Source organism: Capricornis sumatraensis, chromosome 18 (genome assembly GCF_032405125.1).
Source record: "Capricornis sumatraensis isolate serow.1 chromosome 18, serow.2, whole genome shotgun sequence".
NCBI classification, from domain to species: Eukaryota; Metazoa; Chordata; class Mammalia; order Artiodactyla; family Bovidae; genus Capricornis; species Capricornis sumatraensis.
The window spans coordinates 8,270,635-8,295,903 of NC_091086.1; the positions used below are offsets into that span (position 1 = coordinate 8,270,635).

Sequence of the window (25,269 nt, forward strand, 5' to 3'; positions counted from 1 at the left end):
CCAGGTTGAGGTGGAATCATAATTAGGTAGGTTGATTGCTGCTCTTAAAAAAATATATTGACGGTTGCTTCAAGACCCTTAGATTGCCCTTTACCTTTGCTTTCCATCCTTGTCCTTGGCAAAACTCACATTTGTGAATGTGAGTAGCTTAATAATTTCCCCCACTGAATACTACTGACTTGTATTAAAATTTTCTGAGAAGCTGCACCAGCCCCTTTATGAGAGTGCCTATGGTGAGTACAGTACAGCGTTCTGCCGGGTTTCTCTACCACTTAACCTGGTGACTTCTTGACCACAGCCATGCAGTTCAGCTGTGTTTCACAGAAGTACAGATAATTGTTATGGACTTCAGATACCAACTCATAAGTAGTTGAAATAAGTACTAAAGAGTTATATCTGTAACTAGGCTATCTGAAACAAATATTTTCAAATTATTAGAGTATTAAACTAGACACAGCTAATTTGTTTAGCTTCTAAAATGAAGCCAAAGTAGTATAGTACAAAATATGAATTGTATCAAAAAATATAGTTAGCAGAATCTTCTTCCCCACTCAATTTTATGGGGGAGAATTTTTTTTTTCTTCTAGGTACAGATTGCTACATTGCTACAAATGAAAGGGTCTCAAGCTGAATTTGAACAGCAGGAGCGGTTGCTTGCCATGTTGGAGCAGAAGAATGGTGAAATTAAACATCTCTTAGGTGAAATTAGGAATCTGGAGAAATTTAAGGTATGTGTAAACACCTTTTAAAAATATAACGGTTTTTGTTTGAATATCTTGCTACTTTTAACTTGAATGGGTTTCTTTCTTATGTAATTAGTCTATAGTTTCTATTGAGATTTACCAATATTTAATTTTTTCTTTCAGTTTCTTTTTGCTTTTCAGTGGTTTGGACTACTGCTTCTTTTAATAGAGCCCCCATATTTGTTGTTGTTATTGTAAATTTTAACTCATTTATACTCAAAGCACCCATATCTTAGGTGTACAACTCGGTGAGTTTTACATACATATACCCCCTTAAATTCTTACCTAGCTCATGGTATAGAATACTTCTAGCATTCCAGAAAAGTTCTGCCATGTCCTTTTTGAGTGAGTACTCCCACCTTCTAACTTTGTACCAGCTTTACGTGTACAAATGCTCTGAACTCCATAGAAATGAAACCATTCTTTACACACTCTTGTTTCTGTCTTCTGCTCTACATTATGTCAGTAAGACCTGTTCCTCCTGTCAAGTGTTACCAGTAATTAATTATTTTTTGGTGCTTTATACCTCTGTTTTTTGATGAATGCAAAGTAAGACTTTTGTCATATTGTCCAGTATTACGTGGCAACTGGAATTCATACAAGTCTTTAGTAAACTATTTCAAAATTTTTGAAATTCAAACCCTCAGGAAAGTTGTAAAATTATTATTATTATTATTTCTCTTTTTAATTTTAAAATCTTTAATTCTTACATGCATTCCCAAACATGAACCCCCCCTCCCACCTCCCTCCCCATAACATCTCTCTGGGTCATCCCCATGCACCAGCCCCAAGCATGCTGTATCCTGCATCAGACATAGACTTGTGATTCGATTCTTACATGATAGTATACATGTTAGAATGCCATTCTCCCAAATCATCCCACCCTCTCCCTCTCCCTCTGAGTCCAAAAGTCCGTTATACACAGCTGTGTCTTTTGTGCTGTCTTGCATACAGGGTTGTCATTGCCATCTTTCTAAATTCCATATATATGTGTTAGTATACTGTATTGGTGTTTTTCTTTCTGGCTTACTTCACTCTGTATAATCGGCTCCAGTTTCATCCATCTCATCAGAACTGATTCAAATGAATTCTTTTTAACGGCTGAGTAATACTCCATTGTGTATATGTACCACAGCTTTCTTATCCATTCATCTGCTGATGGACATCTAGGTTGTTTCCATGTCCTGGCTATTATAAACAGTGCTGCGATGAACATTGGGGTACATGTGTCTCTTTCAATTCTGGTTTCCTCGGTGTGTATGCCCAGCAGTGGGATTGCTGGGTCATAAGGTAGTTCTATTTGCAATTTTTTAAGGAATCTCCACACTGTTCTCCATAGTGGCTGTACTAGTTTGCATTCCCACCAACAGTGTAGGAGGGTTCCCTTTTCTCCACACCCTCTCCAGCATTTATTGCTTGCAGATTTTTGGATCGCAGCCATTCTGACTGATGTGAAGTGGTACCTCATTGTGGTTTTGATTTGCATTTCTCTAATAATGAGTGATGTTGAGCATCTTTTCATGTGTTTGTTAGCCATCCGTATGTCTTCTTTGGAGAAATGTCTGTTTAGTTCTTTGGCCCATTTTTTGATTGGGTCGTTTATTTTTCTGGAATTGAGCTGCATAAGTTGCTTGTATATTTTTGAGATTAGTTGTTTGTCAGTTGCTTCATTTGCTATTATTTTCTCCCATTTTGGAGGCTGTCTTTTCACCTTGCTTATATTTTCCTTTGTTGTGCAGAAGCTTTTAATTTTAATTAGATCCCATTTGTTTATTTTTGCTTTTATTTCCAGAATTCTGGGAGGTGGATCATAGAGGATCCTGCTGTGATTTATGTCTGAGAGTGTTTTGCCTATGTTCTCCTCTAGGAGTTTTATAGTTTCTGGTCTTACATTTAGATCTTTAATCCATTTTGAGTTTATGTTTGTGTGCGGTGTTAGAAAGTGATCTAGTTTCATTCTTTTACAAGTGGTTGACCAGTTTTCCCAGCACCACTTGTTAAAGAGATTGTCTGTACTCCATTGTATATTCTTGCCTCCTTTGTCAAAGATAAGGTGTCCATATGTGTGTGAATTTATCTCTGGGCTTTCTATTTTGTTCCATTGATCTATATGTCTGTCTTTGTGCCAGTACCATACTGTTTTGATGACTGTGGCTTTGTGGTAGAGCCTGAAGTCAGGCAAGTTGATTCCTCGAGTTCCATTCTTCTTTCTCAAGATTGCTTTGGCAATTCGAGGTTTTTTGTATTTCCATACAAATCTTGAAATTATTTGTTCTAGTTCTGTGAAAAATATGGCTGGTAGCTTGATAGGGATTGCATTGAATTTGTAAATTGCTTTCGGTAGTATACTCATTTTCACTATATTGATTCTTCTGATCCATGAACATGGTATATTTCTCCCGCTATTAGTGTCCTCTTTGATTTCTTTCATCAGTGTTTTATAGTTTTCTATATATAGGTCTTTAGTTTCTTTAGGTAGATATATTCCTAAGTATTTTATTCTTTTTGTTGCAATGGTGAATGGAATTGTTTCCTTAATTTCTTTTTCTACTTTCTCATTATTAGTGTATAGGAATGCAAGGGATTTCTGTGTGTTGATTTTATATCCTGCAACTTTACTATATTCATTGATGAGCTCTAGTAATTTTCTGGTGGAGTCTTTAGGGTTTTCTATGTAGAGGATCATGTCATTTGCAAACAGTGAAAGTTTTATTTCTTCTTTTCCAATTTGGATTCCTTTTATTTCTTTTTCTGCTCTGATTGCTGTGGCCAAAACTTCCAGGACTATGTTGAATAGTAGTGGTGAAAGTGGGCACCCTTGTCTTGTTCCTGACTTTAGGGGAAATGCTTTCAATTTTTCACCATTGAGGATAATGTTTGCTGTGGGTTTGTCATATATAGGTTTTATTATGTTGAGGTATGTTCCTTCTATTCCTGCTTTCTGGAGAGTTTTTATCATAAATGGATGTTGAATTTTGTCAAAGGCCTTCTCTGCATCTATTGAGATAATCATATGGTTTTTATTTTTCAATTTGTTAATGTGGTGAATTACATTGATTGATTTGCGGATATTGAAGAATCCTTGCATCCCTGGGATAAAGCCCACTTGGTCATGGTGTATGATCTTTTTAATGTGTTGTTGGATTCTGATTGCTAGAATTTTGTTGAGGATTTTTGCATCTATGTTCATCAGTGATATTGGCCTGTAGTTTTCTTTTTTTGTGGCATCTTTGTCAGGTTTTGGTATTAGGGTGATGGTGGCCTCATAGAATGAGTTTGGAAGTTTACCTTCCTCTGCAATTTTCTGGAAGAGTTTGAGTAGGATAGGTGTTAGCTCTTCTGTAAATTTTTGGTAGAATTCAGCTGTGAAGCTGTCTGGACCTGGGCTTTTGTTTGCTGGAAGATTTCTGATTACAGTTTCAATTTCCGTGCTTGTGATGGGTCTGTTAAGATTTTCTGTTTCTTCCTGGTTCAGTTTTGGAAAATTGTACTTTTCTAAGAATTTGTCCATTTCTTCCACGTTGTCCATTTTATTGGCATACAACTGCTGATAGTAGTCTCTTATGATCCTTTGTATTTCTGTGTTGTCTGTTGTGATCTCTCATTTCTAATTTTATTGATTTGATTTTTCTCTCTTTGCTTCTTGATGAGTCTGGCTAATGGTTTGTCAATTTTATTTATCCTTTCAAAGAACCAGCTTTTTGCTTTGTTGACTTTTGTTATGGTCTCTTTTGTTTCTTTTGCATTTATTTCTGCCCTAATTTTTAAGATTTCTTTCCTTCTACTAACTCTGGGGTTCTCCAATTCTTCCTTTTCTAGTTGCTTTAGTTGTAGAGTTAGGTTATTTATTTGACTTTTTTCTTGTTTCTTGAGGTATGCCTGTATTGCTATGAACTTTTTCTTAGCACTGCTTTTATAGTGTCCCACAGGTTTTGGGTTGTTTTGTTTTCATTTTCATTCGTTTCTATGCATGTTTTGATTTCTTTTTTGATTTCTTCTGTGATTTGTTGGTTATTCAGAAGTGTGTTGTTCAACCTCCATATGTTGGAATTTTTAATAGTTTTTCTCCTGTAATTGAGATCTAATCTTAATGCATTATGGTCAGAAAAGATGCTTGGAATGATTTCGATTTTTTTGAATTTATCAAGTTTAGATTTATGGCCCAGGATGTGATCTATCCTGGAGAAGGTTCCATGAGCACTTGAGAAAAAGGTGAAATTCATTGTTTTGGGGTGAAATGTCCTATAGATATCAATTAGGTCTAACTGGTCTAATGTATCATTTAAAGTTTGCGTTTCTTTGTTAATTTTCTGTTTAGTTGATCTGTCCATAGGTGTGAGTGGGGTATTAAAGTCTCCCACTATTATTGTGTTATTGTTGATTTCCCCTTTCATACTTGTTAGCATTTGTCTTACATATTGCGGTGCTCCTATATTGGGTGCATATATATTTATAATTGTTATATCTTCTTCTTGGATTGATCCTTTGATCATTATGTAGTGGCCTTCTTTGTCTCTTTTCACAGCCTCTGTTTTAAAGTCTATTTTATCGGATATGAGTATTGCCACTCCTGCTTTCTTTTGGTCTCTATTTGCGTGGTATATCTTTTTCCAGCCCTTCACTTTCAGTCTGTATGTGTCCCTTGTTTTGAGGTGGGTCTCTTGTAAGCAGCATATAGAGGGGTCTTGTTTTTGTATCCATTCGGCCAGTCTTTGCCTTTTGGTTGGGGCGTTCAACCCATTTATGTTTAAGGTAATTATTGATAAGTATGATCTCGTTACCATTTTCTTTATTGTTTTGGGTTTGGGTTTATACACCCTTTTTGTATTTCCTGTCTAGAGAATATCCTTTAGAATTTGTTGGAGAGCTGGTTTGGTGGTGCTGAATTCTCTCAGCTTTTGCTTGTCTGTAAAGCTTTTGATTTCTCCTTTGTATTTGAATGAGATCCTTGCTGGGTACAGTAAGCTGGGCTGCAGGTTATTGTCTTTCATCACTTTAAGTATGTCTTGCCATTCCCTCCTGGCCTGAAGAGTTTCTATTGAAAGGTCAGCTGTTATCCTTATGGGAATCCCCTTGTGTGTTATTTGTTGTTTTTCCCTTGCTGCTTTTAATATTTGTTCTTTGTGTTTGATCTTTGTTAATTTGATTAATATGTGTCTTGGGGTGTTTCGCCTTGGGTTTATCCTATTTGGAACTCTCTGTGTTTCTTGGACTTGGGTGATTATTTGCTTCCCCATTTTAGGGAAGTTTTCAACTATTATCTCCTCAAGGATTTTCTCATGATCTTTCTTTCTGTCTTCTTCTTCTGGGACTCCTATAATTCAAATGTTGGAGCGTTTCATATCGTCCTGGAGGTCTCTGAGATTGTCCTCATTTCTTTTAATTCATTTTTCTTGTTTCCTCTCTGATTCATTTATTTCTACCATTCTATCTTCTATTTCACTAACCCTATCTTCTGCCTCCGTTATTCTACTATTTGTTGCCTCCAGAGTGTTTCTGATCTCATTTATTGCTTTATTCATTATATTTTGACTCTTTTTTATTTCTTCTAGGTCCTTGTTAAACCTTGCTTGCATCTTCTCAATCCTTGTCTCTAGGCTATTAATCTGTAATTCCATTTGGAAAGTTGTAAAATTATTACCGCATACCCTTCACCCAGATTCCCCGGTTGTCAGTTTCACCACATTTGCGTTTTTATTTTCTCTTTCCATGTACGTACATTTTTATCTGAAACATTTGAGAGTAAGTTGCAAACCAGATATCCCTTTACCCTGAAGTTGTTACTCAGTATTGAAGTTTATCTTTTACATAACCATAGTACAATGATCAAATCAGGAAGCTTACATTGATACATAGTTTTAGCTGAACTGCCTTTTACATTTTAGGAATTACCTGATGTCCTTCCTGGAATACAAAAATGACCAAATGCTTTCTTTTCTAGGGTGCAATCTGTGATCATGTGTTGTATTTAATTGTTAAATCTCTTTAGAGACTCTAAAGGTCCATGTAATTAAAGATAGGAAAGATTGACGGCAGGAGGAGAAGAGGGTGGCAGTGGATGAGGTGGTTGGATGGCATCACCAATTCAATGGACATGAGTTGGAGCAAACTCAAGGAAATAGTGAAGAACAGGGAAGCCTGGCATGCTGCAGTCCATGGGATTGCAAAGAGTCAGACACAACTGAGCAACTGAACAAAAACAGTCTGGGACAATTCCTCAGGCTCTCTTTATCTTTTATGACTTTGACATTTTTGAGGAGTACAGCCATTTGCTTTGTAGATTCTCTCATTTTGGGGTGTGTGATATAAAGTCACTGATTCAGTGGACATGAATTTGAGCAAACTCTGGGAGATAGTGAAGGACAGGGACACCTGGCATGCTGCAGGCTGTGGGGTTGCAAAGAGCCAGATACGACTTAGAGACTGAACAACAGCAATGTATTTTTGATGGGAATACTCCAGGACTAGAAGTATACTTTCTCTATGTCACATCAGATGGCACATGGTATCTATTTGTACTGTAACAGGTGATATTAAGCTTAAGTATTTCATAGGGAGTTACTTAGGCCAGGTATATATCTATTTCCCCTTATACTTGAACATCCGTTGATGATTCTTGCCTGAAACAGGTATTACTGTGATGATTGCCAAATGATAATTTCAGTTAGAATAACGAATTAGAGCTTTTCTCCTCATTTATGTCATATAGTCTCATAAATTCTTATTTTATCCTATGGACTATAATCTATAACTTCCTTATTTACTCTGTCCCAGATTTGGCCAGTGGGGGTACTTCCTTACTCTGGCACAACAAAATATTCCTAGCCTTGGAATCAACATTTCTACCAGGAACGTAGGTTCCTTTAAACGAAGAAGGACACTTAGAAACCAGGATCTGGGCACTGAATGTGCTTATTGCTACTGAAATGTCATCACTTCTGGGTTCTTCTAGCAGACAGAACTGGAAGTCTGTGTCCATACATTTAGTGTACTTATGTATGTGTTATATGCATGTTTAGGAATGTTTCATGTAAACAGTTTTGTGTATTACACACACATATATATACACATATACACATAATAAAACCTTGATGTCATACTTCATGACTGCAGTTTGAGTCCAGTGCCACAGGGTTCATTGCCTACCCCATTTTTTCCAACAGTGAAAAACCTGGCTCTTATTGTCCTCAATATATTTGCTTATTTACTCATTCTTAAAATATATATAGTTTTGAAATTATTCATTAAAGTTCAGGATTTGTTCTTTTTGTTTTTAACTTGAGGGTATATAGTCAAAATACTATGTTCAAAAGTTCTGTTGTTATTGTTCAGTCACTAAGTCATGTCCAACTCTGCGACCGCATGAACTGCAGCATGCCAGGCTTCCCTGTCCTTCATTATCTCCCTGAGTTTACTCAGACTCACGTGCATTGAGTCAGTGATGCCATCCAACCATCTCATCCTCTGTCACCCCATTCTCCTCTTGCCCTCAATCTTTCCCACCATCAGGGTCTTTTCAGATGAGTCAGTTCTTCACCTGAGGTGGCCAAAGTATTGGAGCTTTAGCTTCAGCACCAGTTCTTCCAGTGAATATTCAAGGTTGATTTCCTTTAGGATTGACTTGATCTCCTTGCTGTCCAAGGGACCCTCAACAGTTGTCTCCAGCACCAAAGTTTGAAAGCGTCAGTTCCTCGGCATTCAGCCTTCTTTATGGTCCAGCTCTCACATCCGTACATGACTACTGGAAAAGCCTTAGCTTTAGAATGAACCTTGGTTGGCAAAGTGATGTCTCTGCTTTTTGATTCACTGTCTAGGTTTGTCATATCTTTTCTCCCAAGGAGGAAGCGTCTTTTAATTTTGTGGCTGCAGTCACTATCTGCAGTGATTTTGGAGCCATCTTTTTCACTCTCCTCTTTCACCTTCATTAAGAGGCTCTTTAGTTCCTCTTCATTTTCTGCCATTAAAGTGGTATCATCTGCATATCTGAGGTTATTGATATTTCTCCCAGCAATCTTGTTTCCAGCTTGTGCTTCATCCAGCCCTGCATTTCATACAATGTACTCTGCATACAGTCAAATACGCAGAGTGACAATATACAGCCTTGATGTACTCCTTTCCCTATTTTGAACCAGTCCGTTGTTCCACGTACAGTTCTACTGTTGTTTCTTGACCTGCATACAAGTTTCTCAGGAGACAGTTAAGCTGGTCTGGTATTCCCATCTCTTCAAGAATATTCCACAGTTTGTTGTGATCTATACAGTTAAAGGATTTAGCATAGTCAATGAAGCAGAAGTAGATGTTTTTTTGGAATTGTCTTGCTTTTCCTATGATCCAGCGAATATTGACAATTTGATCTCTGGTTCCTTTGCCTTTTCTAAATCCAACTTGTACATCTGGAAGTTCTCGGTTCGTATACTACTGAAGCCAAGCTTGAAGGATTTTGAGCATAATCTTGCTAGGATGTGAAATGAGTGCAATTGTACATGATTTGAACACTCTTCAGCATTTCCTTTCTTAGGGATTGAAGTGAAAACTGACCTTTTCCAGTTCTGTGGCCACTGCTTGAGTGCTGCACTTTCCCTTACCAGTTATGAGTGTGTTAGTCATCTGAAATAGTTAGGTTTTGTCCATCCTTGTTGAATTTATTTACTCTTTCCAGCATGTGAATCATTAATGTGGTTCTAAACTCAAAACTGTACAGAGTTTTGCCCGTCTCCCGTCCTTCCCCTCTGTTTACACCCACCTGTTTGGGCAGCCAGTTTGTTTCTGCTTTACTCATGACCTGTTCCTTTTTCCAAAAAGAGCAGCTTTATATGTAGGCTTTATTTTCCCTTTTTATTTCTTGGACAAAATGTGGCATAACACAGATAGTCTTTTACAGTTTACTTTTTTAAAAAAATTTTAACCTGGAAATCACTTCATCTAGTTCAGAGAGATCTTCCTAATTCACACCAACAGAGGATTCTGATGTATGGTTCTCATACATTCTCCTCTGTCTGGGTATTTAGATTATTTCCAGTATTTTGCAATTATGTACAGTGCTACAAAGTGTTATTTTGCATGTACGTGTGTTTCCTTATTATAGATGTATCATCCTGAGTAATTCCTACAGTATAATTGCTGGGTCGAAGTAAACTAGCATTGTATCATAGTGCTCATTTCTCTGTCACCTCACCAATAGAATGTATTATTTTTTTAAATTTTTTCTGCATTGATAGATAAGAAATGGTATCTCAGTGTAGTCTTAATTTCTATTTTTGTAATAATAAGTGAATTTTAGCATGTTTTCATAGGTGTATTTACTTGCATGAGTATATAGAGGAAACTGACGCGTGTTTTCTAATAGTGTTTGTACGGTTTCACATTTTACATTTAGAGACCTGATCTCGATTGAAGTTTATTCTTGTGTATAGGGTGAGGTATAAATCTAATTTTACCTTTTCCAAATAATTAGCCAGTTGTCCTAGCATCATTTATTTAAAAGTCAGTCTTGATAGCAGTGATTTAACATAACATCTTTATCATATATCAAATTTTCATATATGCCTGAGTCTATTTCTGGACTTTCCGTTCTATTCGATTGGCCTACTTTTCTGCACATCTGTGCCATACTTTTAATTCAGAGGTTTTATCATTATGTTTCGTCTGGCAAGGCTCTTCTCCCACCATAGCTTTTCTTTCTCAGCATTTTTTCTGTCCTTTCATGTTTGTTTTTCCCTATGAACATCTTGTCTAGCTCAAGAAAAAAAGTTTGTTGGCGTTTTTATTAGGATTACATTGAATTTATAAATTAACTTAGGGAGCACAGATGCCTATCTTCTCACTAAAGAACTAATCACAGCTTATAAATGACAAACTTTGTAAACGTTAATAATGTCAACATTCTAAATTGTAGCTATTATTATAAAATTAGCTATTAGTATAAAATTTTAAGTTTATATAATTTTATTTCTCTTACAAGAACTGTTGAAAGGACTGCAATTTTGGTTGAACTTGAAAAACATCAGTTGATAGGTGTATGTGGCTCACCAGTAGACTCTGCACTATACTTCGAAAATTATGGCTTTAAATTAAGGTCTTTTACCTGCAATCTCTGAATTTGTTTACATATTTTAAAGCAAATTTACATTTTTTTCCTTAGAGAAGTTGTACAGAGATTCTTTCAGAATCTCAGAAGAGTGGGCACCGAAAATAACTTTACGGATTTCCACTCTTTTTCATATTTTTGTTACCTATGGCTGTTTCATAAGGCTGGAATTAAGGGTTTGGGATTGGGATGGAAACTGGCCTTTTCCGGTCCTGCGGCCCCTGCTGAGTTTTGCAGATTTGCTGGCATATTGAGTGCTGCACTTTCCCAGTGAGTATTTGTTTCTTCCATATTGAAAGCCAGGAGAGAGGAAGCAGAGGGAGCACAGGTGGGATTAAAGCATAGGCTCTGGAGACAGAGCTGCGCTCAGATCCCCGCTTGCCAGCGTGCTTGCCTGTAGTGTCGTGAGGCAGCTCCCTTGTCTCTAAGAGAGGAGCGCTCCTTCTCATGCCTGCTTCAGAAGGGGGGTGAGTTACATGAATACTGCTTAGCACGGCGCCTGCCGTATGATAAGCATTCAGTATAGGTAACTCGGGTCGCAAAGAGTCGGACACGACTGAGCGACTTCACTTTCCGCTTTCACTTTCACCCATTGGAGAAGGAAATGGCAACCCACTCCTTTGTTCTTGCCTGGAGAATCCCAGGGACGGGAGAGCCTGGTGGGCTGCCATCTATGGGGTCGCACAGAGTCGGACACGACTGAAGCAACTTAGCAGCAGCAGCAGCAGAGGTAACTGACATTAATAAACCTATGCTAACCTAATTTATTATCTAAGTAGTAAGAATTGTTGTTTTCTTTAGAGTTTATATGAAAGTATGGAATCTAAGCCTTCAGCCAACTCTGTTGCTCTGGAAGATGACACCTATTACACAGATTTACTTCAAATAAAGCTTGACAACTTAAAGTAAGTGTTGGGTGCTTAGAAAGACGGAGACTCTGTTCACTCTGTTCACTTGCTTCTAATAAGTGGTAGTAGTTTTGTCTTTACGTTGCCAAAAGAAAGTTCTAGAAAAGAACAACAACAAAAATACCTCTGCAGCAGATGATATTTATTCAATATAATTATTACTGGTTATTGAAGAAAAATACTTTCAATGAATAATTGTTTTTAGTTTTTTGTTTTTCTTAAAGCCTTTCAAATTAGCAAGTATAAAGAACTTTAGAAAATGTTCGTATAACCTAATTTTTTAAAGAATAAATGTCATGTAATTTAAAACTTAAAGGAGTTTATTTATACATGTGGAAAGTATGCCCCTCTGTGTCCATTTCCTTTGAAAAATGCATGAGATTTTTTAATTTGAAAAACTGCTGTTGTTAAATCTTATTTTGCTTATTGTTTCTTTGTTACTAAAAAACACCAGGGAAATATGTTTTACTAAGAGTTCAAATATATAATACAGTAAACAGTTGGTGGGCTTTCCACGTGGGTCAGTGGTAAAGAATGTGCCTGCCAATGCAGGAGACGCAAGAGATGAGTGGGTTTGATCCCTGGATAGGGAAGATCGCCGGGAGAAGAAAATGGCACTCCAGTATTCTTGCCTGGAGAATCCCATGGGCAGAGGAGCCTGACAGGCTACAGTCCATGGTGTTACAAGAGAGTTGGATACAACTTAGCAACTAAACAAATAGTTTGTACTAAAAACTATGTATTTTATGTGTTATGTTAATATTCTTTGGTTCTCTCTCTCTTTTTTTTTTTTTAATGTAGCAAAGAAAGTGAAAGCATTAAAGGTGAATTGTCCATCCAGCGAATGAAAGCATTACTTGAGAGCCAGCGGGCTCTGGATATTGAGCGGAAACTTTTTTTAAATGAAAGGCACCTCCAGCTTTCCCAAAGTGAAAATATGAAACTGAGAGCTAAATTAGATGAGCTAAAACTGAAGTATGAACCTGAAGGTATGCATGTATCATATATTTTGTCTTTTATATCATGAGAAGCTCTGAGAAATCATATCAAATTTTTTTCTTTCTACAGCTTTATGGAAACCTCATTGCAAACTAATTTGTGACTATGTATCTATATTTAATAAAATAAATGTATTGCTAGAGAATTTGTAGGAAAGAGAACTGTGTACTGGATATACGTGAATAAAATGAGTATTCCTTAACATTTGAGCCTTTTCCATTTAAGATTGCAGCATCTTATGTAATACCAAAGAGTTCAGTTTTATTGAGGCAACTGATGTTTAAGAGCTATATTAGTTAATAGTAATTATTCATAGAAAACCTAAAATAATGGAGTCTAAGAATGTGATGGTTCTTAGGCCAAACAAAGTTCTGTTACATGTTCTAGGTTATAGACTTTCAGCCATTTTTGCCCCTACACCATTCACATGCCTACAACTCTCTCTTCATCATTATTTCAGGGACAGGAGTGATTCTCAACAGTAGGGGGCAGATTGTCAGCAATAATAAGGTTTCTTTATAGTTTAAAAAGGTTTCTCTTTCTCTCATCTTTTTCCCCTTCTCTGGTTAATAGACTGTCCTGATTAAGAGTTATCCACTTCAAATTTCAAAGGTCTGCTGAACTAAACAGCGCAGCCAGGAGGAAGGATAGTGAATATTGATGGTGTGGATTTCAAAGAAGCAGTGCAAGAGAAAGGAAAAATAATGATTTAAAAACAATAGGGTAGAGCAGGAACACTAGCCCCACAGTCAACTGTGGTTTCTGCAACTTAATTAATATTTTGATTTTGAAAATGAAAGACATGTTAGTTTTGGGAAACAGAAAAAGTATTAGAATAATTATTCTGTGACTGTATATCTCGACCTGCATAGGAGATAGAATGATGTTATGTTAATCTTTATAACACACTACTGCTGCTAAGTCACGTCAGTCGTGTCCAACTCTGTGCGACCCCAGAGACAGCAGCCCACCAGGCTCCCCCATCCCTGGGATTCTCCAGGCAAGAACACTGGAGTGGGTTGCCATTTCCTTCTCCAATGCATGAAAGTGACAAGTGAGAGTGAAGTCACTCAGTCGTGTCCGACCCTCAGCGACCCCATGGACTGCAGCCTACCAGGCTTCTCCATCCATGGGATTTTCCAGGCAAGAGTACTGGAGTGGGGTGCCATTGCCTTCTCCAATAACACACTACTGAGTGTTCCTCAATTAGTGCTTTTAATTCCATTTTATACATTACAAAAACATAGCCTGTCTTTTAGATTGAGTGTAAAAGCATATAGCAGTTACCACAGTGCTTTGTACTTAGTAGTTGATCAGTAAATGATTATTATTCAAGCTTTAAGAAAAGTAAGAAAACAATGCTCAAAGAGGTTAAGTACTTTCCCAAGGTCACTCAGCTGCTGAGTGTTGTTAGCACTAGGATTTGTACCTGGATTGCTTGACTCTTATGCACTATATCCTTTCTAATTTCCAGGCTGAAGCCCCATGCAACTTTTATAATAACCCTCAGTTCAGTCAGTTAGTTTAGTCGCTCAGTCGTGTCCAACTCTTTGCAACCCCATGGACTACAGCACACCAGGCCTCCCTGTCCATCACCAACTAGTGGAGTTTACTCAAACTCATGTCCATTGAGTCGGTGATGCCATCCAACTGTCTCATTCCCTGTCGTCCCCTTCTCCTGCCTTCAGTCTTTCCCAGCATCAGGGTCTTTTCAAATGAGTCAGTTCTTCACATCAAGTGGCCAAAGTATTGGAGTTTCAGCTTCAGCATCAGTCCTTCCAATGAATATTCAGGACTGATTTCCTTTAGAATGGACTGGTTGGATCTCCTTGCTGTCCAAGGGACTCTCAAGAGTCTTCTCCAACACCACAGTTCAAATGCATCAGTTCTTCAGTGCTCAGCTTTCTTTATACTCCAGCTCTCACATCCATACATGACTACTGGAAAAACCCTAGCTTTCACTAGATGGACCTTTGCTGGCAAAGTAATGTCTCTGCTTTTTAATAAGTTGTCTAGGTTTGTCATAGCTTTTCTTCCAAGGAGCAAGCGTCTTTTAATTTCATGGCTGCAGTCACCATCTGCAGTGATTTTGGAGCCCAAAGTCTGACATTGTTTCCACTGTTTCCCCATCTATTTGCCATGAAGTAATGGGACCAGATGCCATGATCTTAGTTTTTTGAATGTTGGGTTTTAAGCCAGTGTTTTCACTCTCCTCTTTCACTGTCATCAAGAGGCTCTTTAGTTCTCGCTTTCTGCCATAAGGGTGGTGTCATCTGAATATCTGAGGTTATTCATATTTCTCCCGGCAATCTTGATTCCAGCTTGTGCTTCATCCAGCCCAGCATTTCTTATGATGTACTCAGCATATACGTTAAATAAGCAGAGTGACAATATACAGCCTTGTCATACTCCTTTTCCTATTTGGAACCAGTCTGTTGTTCCATGTCCAGTTCTAACTGTTGCTTCTTGACCTGCATACAGATTTCTCAAGAGGCAGGTCAGGTATTCCCATGTCTTTAAGAATTTTCCATAGTCCGTTGTGATCCACACAGTCAAAGGCTTTGGCATAGTCAATAAAGCAGAAGTAGGTATTTTTCTGGAACTCTCTTGCTTTTTCGATGATCCAGTGGATGTTGGCAATTTGATCTCTGGTTCCTCTGCCTTTTTTAAATCCAGCTTGAACATCTGGAAGTTCATAGTTCATGTACTATTGAAGCCTGGCTTGGAGAATTTTGAGCATTACTTTGCTAGCATGTGAGATGAGTGCAATTGTGTGGTAGTTTCAGCATTCTTTGGCATTGCCTTTCTTTGGGATTGGAATGAAAACTGACCTTTTCCAGTCCTGTGGCCGCTGCTGAGTTTTCCAAATTTGCTGGCATATTGAGTGCTGCACTTCACAGCATCATCTTTCAGGATTTGAAATAGCTCAACTGGAATTCCATCACCTCCACTATCTTTATTCATAGTGATGCTTCTTAAGGCCCACTTGACTTTGCATTCCAGGTTGTCTGGCTCTAGGTAAGTGATCACACCATTGTGATTATCTGGGTCATGAAGATCTTTTTTGTATGCCTAGAAGAGAACATTTAAGTGTTCATTCCTATGGTCAAACATATTGAGGTCCGAAGGAAAATTTATAGCCAGATAACCTTGCAAAGATACAGTTAAGGGAATCCATAAAAAAGAAAGAATTAAAGACAGTGTATTTCAGTAAGGAGATGAATAGTTTTTAAAGAAACAGGAGTGGAAAACAAAGGAAAATAAATATATTTATAGCTAGTTCTACCTTATGGTGATTGTGTCTTTGATATATTGACTAGATACATTTTTAAATTGTTTTTATTCTCAGAGAAAATTGAAGTGCCTGTACTTAAAAAGAGACGTGAGGTCCTGCCTGTGGATATAACCGCCCCTAATGGTATATGTGCCACCAGTGATGATGGGAAAGAAGTTTATAGATTATCACCACAGAAAGAGGAGGCACAATCCTATTCTAACGGTTTGGAAGATAACAACTTGCAGCTAGAAAAGACAGTTGCTGTAAACACATCAGGAGTCATTCTCTCTCCTTACAAAAATCTGCCCATGGATGTTCAGCCAAGAAAGGAAAAGAAGTGTGTGAAACTTATAGGAGTTCCAGCTGACTCGGAAGCCTTAAGTGAAAGAAGTGGAAACACCCCTAACTCTCCCAGGTCAGTGTCTTTCCTTCAAGGCAGGGAGCAGCCCTCTCCATCTCGCCTCTATCGCTGCATGAACTGTGCTATCTGTTTCTTAATCTATTTTCTTAGTATTGTATGCAGTGTAATTCCCCAGTTTCATCTACGTACCTTCCAGTTTTCTAAAACTTTAAGAAAGACTAAGATGATTGCCAGGGTAAAAGACTCCTGAATAAGGGAATTATTTTAAACAGTAACACTTTTCTGTGTCAGGAGTCTAGTACATCTCTGAATGTTTTGTTGTTTTGAATAAATGTAGTTATTTTTTTCCTGGTTCAGGAGTGACCTGAAAGAAAAATTACCTTACCTCCTGAAAGGGCTTTCCAATTAGTATTAAGAAATTTCAGCCTTCCAAAAAACTGTTAGGTGAAATTTTTTTATGGCTTTTGAAATTGTTTATTCTAAGCCTTCAAGCATGTGCTTTAATACCTATTCTGACATTTTAAAATATCAAAGGTAACTCGTTTTCAATTTACACCCAAACTTCAAAGCCTCTAGTTTCTGCATAATTGAGTTTGTGACTAAAAGAGAAGGTGTCAGACATACATGTCTGTAGCAATTAACATTTAAAAAAAAATAAAAATAATAGAGGCCAGAAAGAAGGTAAGAGAAAGTGAGTGGAAGGGAAAGGTAGGTACAGTGACTGAGGTTAGGGTGGTGTAAAAACACATTCTTGATGTGTATAGCAGGACCAAGTGTGGGCAAAAAAGAAGTGAATGAGGAAAATGGAGAAGGTAAAAAAGGGTGATAAAAGATGAAGGATGTCTTTATGCAGTGGAATGATAGTGGAATTAAAATAAATAGACATTTTAAAAATTAAGCATATTGGTATGAAAATAGTTAGCTGGGATTGTCTGCTATGAAAGGAGATCTTTAAGGTGCTATTATATCTTTAAGGTACCACATCAGTCTTAATGGAGACATACAAATAAGACATTTTACATTTTACTAAATGTAGTATTTAACAATGAAAGCATTTCAACAGTATTGCAGCTTTTATTGTTAATTGGAGTAATGTATTACTCCATTTCTTGAATTTTTATGTAATAGCATTATAACCTGTAAGTCACTTGAACTAAAAGCTTAATATTCCCAAGGAAAAACGTACCTTTAAATGAATGCTATCTGACACACACATGGTTTCCACTAATTGTGAATTGAATTCAACAAGTTATGCTTGTGTATATGTGATTCATTGTTGTATGTGTGCTTGACCATTGTATATTTCTGGAGGTGAATTTCTAGAATTGATCAGTGCAAATCTTACTCTCTATGTTGTCTTCATTTCTTCTGCTGCTTTCTTTTGCTTAATAAAAATTATTCAAGCAAATGTTCTGCTACTTGTTTGACTCAAATAGCACGTTGAAATTTTTTTTGTCTTGCTAGTTAAACAAAAACAAAATAACAAAACGTTTGTGTGTGTGTGTGTGTGTTTGTGTGAGTCCATCTGCTAACTTCAGATGTTTCCAGCCTTTTGCCCTCTGCATGATTAATTTAGACACACAATCCTATGATAATATTATAATAATAAACATGGCTTCTATTAGGAGATTCACTCTTGCATGCTTTATGAATTTAATTGATTCTCTTGCTATAATAAAATATCTGTATAGGCCCTTTAAAATATTTCTTCATTGTTTATTTTTTTCTTAAACTATTATTTTGCTAGTTGAAATTTGAGTTTTATAATGGGATATTTAGATCGATTCATGCAGCCCAGGATTCCTTGTTAATTTTTATCTTGCATTTCCCTTTTGTTGAGTCATGTTAACATTGATATAGTGCTCTAGCATTAAACCAGAGAAGGCGATGGCACCCCACCCCAGTACTCTTGCCTGGAAGATCCCATGGACGGAGGAGCCTGGTAGGCTGCAGTCCATGGGGTTGCGAAGAGTCAGACACGACTGAGCGACTTCACTTTCACTTTTCACTTTCATGCATTGGAGAAGGAAATGGCACCCCACTTCAGTGTTCCTGCCTGGAGAATCCCAGGGACGGGGGAGCCTGGTGGGCTGCCATCTATGGGGTCACACAGAGTTGGACACGACTGAAGCGACTTAGCAGCAGCAGCAGCGTTAAACATTTTTTGTTAGATATGTTTATCATGATCAGTTCAGTTAAGTCGCTCAGACGTGTCCAACTCTTTGCGACCCCATGAATCGCAGCACGCCAGGCCTCCCTGTCCATCACCAACTCCCAGAATTCACTCAGACTCACGTCCATCGAGTCCATGATGCCATCCAGCCATCTCATCTTCTGTTTTCCCCTTCTCCTCCTGCCCCCAATCCCTCCCAGCATCAGAGTCTTTTCCAGTGAGTCAACTCTTCATATGAGGTGGCCAAAGTACTGGAGCTTCAGCTTTAGCATCATTCCCTCCAAAGAAATCCCAGGGTTGATCTCCTTCAGAATGGACTGGTTGGATCTCCTTGCAGTCCAAGGGACTCTCAAGAGTCTTCTCCAACACCACAGTTCAAAAGCATCAATTCTTTGGTGCTCAGCCTTCTTCACAGTCCAACTCTCACATCCATACATGACCACAGGAAAAACCATAGCCTTGACTAGACGGACCTTAGTCGGCAAAGTAATGTCTCTGCTTTTGAATATGCTATCTAGGTTGGTCATAACTTTTCTCCCAAGGAGTTAGCGTCTCTTAATTTGATGGCTGCAATCACCATCTGCAGTGATTTTGGAGCCCAAAAAAATAAAGTCTGACACTGTTTCCGCTGTTTCCCCATCTATTTCCCATGAAGTAATGGGACCGGATGCCATAATCTTTGTTTTCTGAATGTTGAGCTTTAAGCCAACTTTTTCACTCTCCACTTTCATCAAGAGGCTTTTTAGTTCCTCTTCACTTTCTCCCATAAGGGTGGTGTCATCAGCATATCTGAGGTTATTGATATTTCTCCTGGCAATCTTGATTCCAGCTTGTATTTCTTCCAGGCCAGCGTTTCTCATGATGTACTCTGCATATAAGTTAAATAAGCAGGGTGACAATATACAGCCTTGATGTACTCCTTTTCCTATTTGGAACCAGTCTGTTGTTCCATGTCCAGTTCTAACTGTTGCTTCCTGACCTGCATACAGATTTCTCAAGAGGCAGGTCAGGTGGTCTGGTATTTCCACCTCTTTCAGATTTTTCCACAGTTTATTGTGATCCACACAGTCAAAGGCTTTGGCATAGTCAATAAAGCAAAAATAGATGTTTTTCTGGAACTCTTGCTTTTTCGATGATCCAGCGGATGTTGGCAATTTGATCTCTGGTTCCTCTGCCTTTTCTAAAACCAGCTTGAACATCAGGGAGTTCACAGCTCACGTATTGCTGAAGCCTGGCTTGGAGAATTTTGAGCATTACTTTACTAGCCTGTGAGATGAGTGCAATTGTGTGGTAGTTTGAGCATTCTTTGGCATTGCCTTTCTTTGGAATTGGAATGAAACCTGACCTTTTCCAGTCCTGTGGCCACTGCTGAGTTTTCCAAATTTGCTGGCATATTGAGTGCAGCACTTTCACAGCATCATCTTTCAGGATTTGAAACAGCTCAACTGGGATTCCATCACCTCCACTAGCTTTGTTCGTAGTGATGCTTTCTAAGGCCCACTTGACTTCACATTCCAGGATGTCTGGCTCTAGATGAGTGATCACACCATCGTGATTATCTGGGTCGTGAAGATCTTTTCTGTACAGTTATTCTGTGTATTCATGCCACCTCCTCTTAATATCTTCTGCTTCTGTTAGGTCCAGACCATTTCTGTCCTTTATCGAGCCCATCTTTGCATGAAATGTTCCCTTGGTATCTGTAATTTTCTTGAGATCTCTAGTCTTTCCCATTCTGTTCTTTTCCTCTATATCTTTGTATTGATCACTGAAGAAGGCTTTCTTATCTCTTCTTGCTATTTTTTTGGAACTCTTCATTCAGATGCTTATATCTTTCCTTTTCTCCTTTGCTTTTCGCCTCTTCTTTTCACAGTTATTTGTAAAGCCTCCCCAGACAGCCATTTTGCTTTTTTTGCATTTCTTTTCCATGGGGATGGTCTTGATCCCTGTCTCCTGTACAGTGTCACAAACCTCATTCCATAGTTCATCAGGCACTCTATCAGATCTAGGCCCTTAAATCTATTTCTTACTTCCACTGTATAATCATAAAGGATTTGATTTAGGTCATACCTGAATGGTCTAGTGGTTTTCCCTACTTTCTTCAATTTGAGTCTGAATTTGGCAATAAGGAGTTCATGATGTGAGCCACAGTCAGCTTCTGGTCTTGTTTTTGCTGACTGTATAGAGCTTCTCCATCTTTGGCTGCAAAGAATATAATCAGTCTGATTTCGGTATTGACCATCTGGTGATGTCCATGTGTAGTCTTCTCTTGTGTTGTTGGAATAGGGTGTTTGCTATGACCAGTGCATTTTCTCAGCAAAACTCTATTAGTCTTTGCTCTGCTTCATTCCGCATTCCAAGGCCAAATTTGCCTGTTACTCCAGGTGTTTCTTGACTTCCTACTTTTGCATTCCAGTCCCCTATAATGAAAAGGACATCTTTTTTGGGTGTTAGTTCTGAAAGGTCTTGTAGGTCTTCATAAAACCGTTCAACTTCAGTTTCTTCAGCATTACTGGTTGGGGCATAGACTTGGATTACGGTGATATTGAATGGTTTGCCTTGGAGACGAACAGAGATCATTCTGTCGTTTTTGAGATTGCATCCAAGTACTGCATTTCTGACTCTTCTGTTGACCATGATGGCTACTCTGTTTCTTCTGAGGGATTCCTGCCCACAGTAGTAGATATAATGGTCATCTGAGTTAAATTCACCCATTCCAGTCCATTTTAGTTCGCTGATTCCTAGAATGTCAATGTTCACCCTTGCCATCTCTTGTTTGACCACTTCCAATTTGCCTTGATTCATGGACCTGACATTCCAGGTTCCTATGCAATATTGCTCTTTACAGCATCGGACCTTGCTTCAAGAAAATAGAAGTCACATCCACAGCTGTGTATTGTTTTTGCTTTGGCTCCATCCCTTCATTCTTTCTGGAGTTATTTCTCCACGGATCTCTAGTAGCATGTTGGGCATCTACTGACCTGGGGAGTTCCTCTTTCAGTATCCTATCATTTTGCCTTTTCATACTGTTCACGGTGTTTTTAAGGCAGGAATACTGAAGTGGTTTGTCATTCCCTTCTCCAGTGGACCACATTCTTTCACACCTCTGCACCATGACCCACCTGTCTTGGGTTGCCCCACGGGCATGGCTTAGTTTCATTGAGTTAGACAAGGCTGTGGTCCTAGTGTGATTAGATTGACTAGTTTTCTGTGAGTATGGTTTCAGTGTGTCTGCCCTCTGATGCCCTCTTGCAACACCTACCATCTTACTTAGGTTTCTCTTACCTTGGGCATGGTTCACGGCTGCCTCCAGCAAAGTGCAGCCGCTGCTCCTTACCTTGGATGAAGGGTATCTCTTCACCACCAGCCTTCCTGATCTTCAACGTGGGATAGCTCCTCTAGGCTCTCCTGTGCCCACGCAGCCACAGCTCCTTGGGCGCGGGGTGGCTCCTCCCAGCCGTCCGTGACCTTGGACACAGGGTATCATTATATTTTAATTCTTTATTTTAGACTTTGCCATGACTTTTTATCAGCCTTAAAGATATTTCTTTAGACATTTGAAAAATTAAGCCTATTGATAGAAAATGTTTTTAGTGAGGCAGTGATTTAGTTTTTTTTAATTGTATTGGAATCAACTGTAATTTTTCTTCTTAAATACCTTAAAAAAAATCACCTTGTCTCATTAAGAGATCCATTATACTATATAGGATTGTTTCTTCTTTAATTTTTCCTGACCACATTTGAATTCAGAGTGGATGCTTTAATGCCTGTAGGTTAGCTGCTGAATCAAGGCTTCAAAGAGAAGTTAAACAAGGGAAAGAAACTGCAAGCAAACTGGAAAAATCAGCTTGTAAGAAATCACACCCTATTGTATATGTATCCTCCAAGTCAACTCCAGAGACCCAGTGCCCACAGCAGTAAAGACTTTTCCTTCATGAGAATAAGGTACCACTCGCCCCAAAGATTGCTCTGAAGCTTAAAGATTGCCTTTATCTGAGGGTACCTTCTTGCAGCCTATTTTCCTTCTACTCATTGTGCCAGGAACTGGTATTTTCATGCTTTGACCAAACATTCAAAATGTGATTGTGATTCTAACCAGGAGAGTTCCTTAAGTGATGAACTGTGAATCACAGTGAATAGACTATTAACTGAAGGAAAGTGTTATTATAAATCTATTGGATGCATTGTGTACAGATTATTAAAGTACCTTCAGAGCCATATATACTTGAAAAGAGAACACATTATATTTTCCTATATACATTTTTATGAACGTAGTTTTCCACTATGTTGTGAAAATAGAAAACTTTGTTTAAAAATATATTGTAACTAGATTTTGTCAGTGTTTAAAGCATATATGTTCATCTTTGTATTCATCTACATGATTTAAGTTTTATTTCGATTACATGAAAAATACAATTTTGAAATTTAAAATAAAGCTGCTATAATTTATCTCCTTTTGGTTTTTTTATTCTGCATAGATTATAGTGTGTTATCAAAGAAAATAAAAGAAGAAAAATGAAACCAGGGATTCTTAACTCCCTGGTACATACAATTTTTGTGTATATATATATGCACACACACATAATATATATTTTCAATTCTAAACCCTCCAAATAAAGACTTTTTTCCTGTAAGTGATTATAGCCTGGTCTGTAACTTAATTTCATGTATACATTCGGTGGTGTATTAGTTGAGAGAAGAGAGATTTATTTTAAGGAATTGTGTTTTGCAAATAACGAGGCTGACAAGTCCAGAACCTACCCAGTGGCCTCTCAGGCAGTAGACCCAAAGAAGAGCTGATGTCACAGTTAAGTCCAAAAGCTGTCTGCTGCAAAAGTTCCCCTTTTTCAGGGGAGGTTAGCCTTTTCTTTTTAATCCAGGGCTTCAACTAGTTACATGCATAGGCCCACCCACATTCCGGAGGGAAATCTGCTTTACTCAAAGGCCACAGATTTAAGTGTTAAACTCATCCAAAAGCACACACAGAAACATCTAGAATGATGTTTGACAACATTTCTAGGCTTCATAGCTCAACCAAATTGACACATCCTTAACCATCATGTTGGGTTAATTAGATAAGTCTTGAAATGTATTGTTTGCTTCCCTGGTAGCTTAGACAGTAAAGCGTCTGCCTACAATCCAGGAGACCCGGGTTCAATCCCTGGGTTGGGAAGATCCCCTGGAGAAGGAAATGGCAACCCACTCCAGTACTCATGCCTGGAAAATCCCATGGACTGAGGAGCCTGGTAGGCTACAGTCCACGGGGTCGCATTGAAATATATTAGGTAAAAAAGGAAATTGCCTTTCCCTTCTAAATAAATTGAATAATAAACTAATTTTAATTTGTCACAAAAAGTATACTCTAAAGAAGCTACAAGTTTCATATTAAATATTTCTTATAAAAAGTAGCTGAAGGCACTAGAAAACATGATTTTAACCTGAGGATAGTAATGAATGACTACCATAATCCTTGCATATTATAGAATATAGATCAGTTCTTTCCAACACTGAGTTTGTCGTGAATTAGGTGCTAGTGGTACAAGAATAAGCCTTCAGAGCTCACAGTTTAATAGACCCATATACATGAATAGTGGTAGTTGGTGGTATTACTAGTAATCATAGTTATATCTAATGTTTGAATATATCTAACGTGCCAAGCACCTGTTTAAACCCTTTCACATATTACCACATTTAACCTTTCTAACATCTCTGTGAGCTAGATATTATACCCTACTGATGCTCATTTTACAGATGAGGAAATCAAGGTATCAAAGAGGTTATTTGTCCAAAGTCACAGTTAGTTAAAGTTGCTCAGTCGTGTCCGACTCTGCGACCCCATGAACCGTAGCATGCCAGGCCTCCCTGTCCATCACCAACTCCTGGAGCCCACCCAAACCCATGTCCATTAAGTCAGTGATGCCATACAACCATCTCATCCTCTGTCGTCCCCTTCTGCCCTCAGTCTTTCCCAGCATCAGGGTCTTTTCAAATGAGTCAGCTCTTCACATCAGGTGGCCAAAGTATTGGAGTTTCAGCTTCAGCATCAGTCCTTCCAATGAACATTCAGGACTGATTTCTTTTAGGATGGACTGGTTGGATCTCCTTGCAGTCCAAGGGACTCTCAAGAGTCTTCTCCAACACCAGAGTTCAAAACCATCAATTCTTTGGTGCTCCAAGGTTACAAGTGTTAGTAAATGACACAAGAGTTGTAGACATTGTTTAAGTTTGTATAGAGTGCTATAGGAACCAAGAAGGAAAACAACAAACTGATTTGGGGCTTTTTAAATTTTCATCATTTCTAAACTTAGATTGCTTCAGAGGTTTCCTAAGCCACAGAGAATAGCATTACAAGTGGAAGAAATAGCTGTTCAACCAATGAATGTATGAAACAACATCTTTAATTCAGCAAACTGAAGACTGAAATGGCTGGGTGTATGGGGTTTGTGAAGAAACTTGTAAGAGTAAACAGAATCTGAAGAGATGGCTAGGACCAAAACCATGAAGAGTGCAAGTTAGGGAATCTGTTTTACAAAGATTTATAAACAAAATGAGCAAGTGTGTTTGAAGGTTGAAGAATAGAGATGACAAGAGAACCTTATCCAATTCTGCTGAGTCTTGAGTCTTTTAGGACAATGTTCTGAAAAGTCGGCACACTAAATAATGAGAAAACTGAATAATCGATAGAAGCAAAGCAATTACTGAACAAATTTAAAGGGTTGAATGC

General features: G+C 38.2%; 1 protein-coding gene across 3 annotated transcripts in view; it reads left to right on the plus strand.

The window, feature by feature from the left end:
- SPDL1 (spindle apparatus coiled-coil protein 1) overlaps nt 1-22,768 on the plus strand; it is a 37,885-nt gene extending 15,117 nt beyond the window's left edge. For 2 of the 3 annotated variants that reach the window (XM_068990658.1, XM_068990659.1), the window contains exons 8-11: nt 588-728; nt 11,632-11,735; nt 12,540-12,727; nt 16,087-16,625. In XM_068990658.1, coding sequence (XP_068846759.1) covers nt 588-728; nt 11,632-11,735; nt 12,540-12,727; nt 16,087-16,625 — 972 coding nt within the window. Of the gene's footprint in view, nt 1-587; nt 729-11,631; nt 11,736-12,539; nt 12,728-16,086; nt 16,626-22,318 lie in introns of those variants that run through there. The other variant, XM_068990660.1, reaches the window with a different exon arrangement.
- The last annotated feature ends 2,501 nt before the right edge of the window (nt 22,769-25,269 follow it).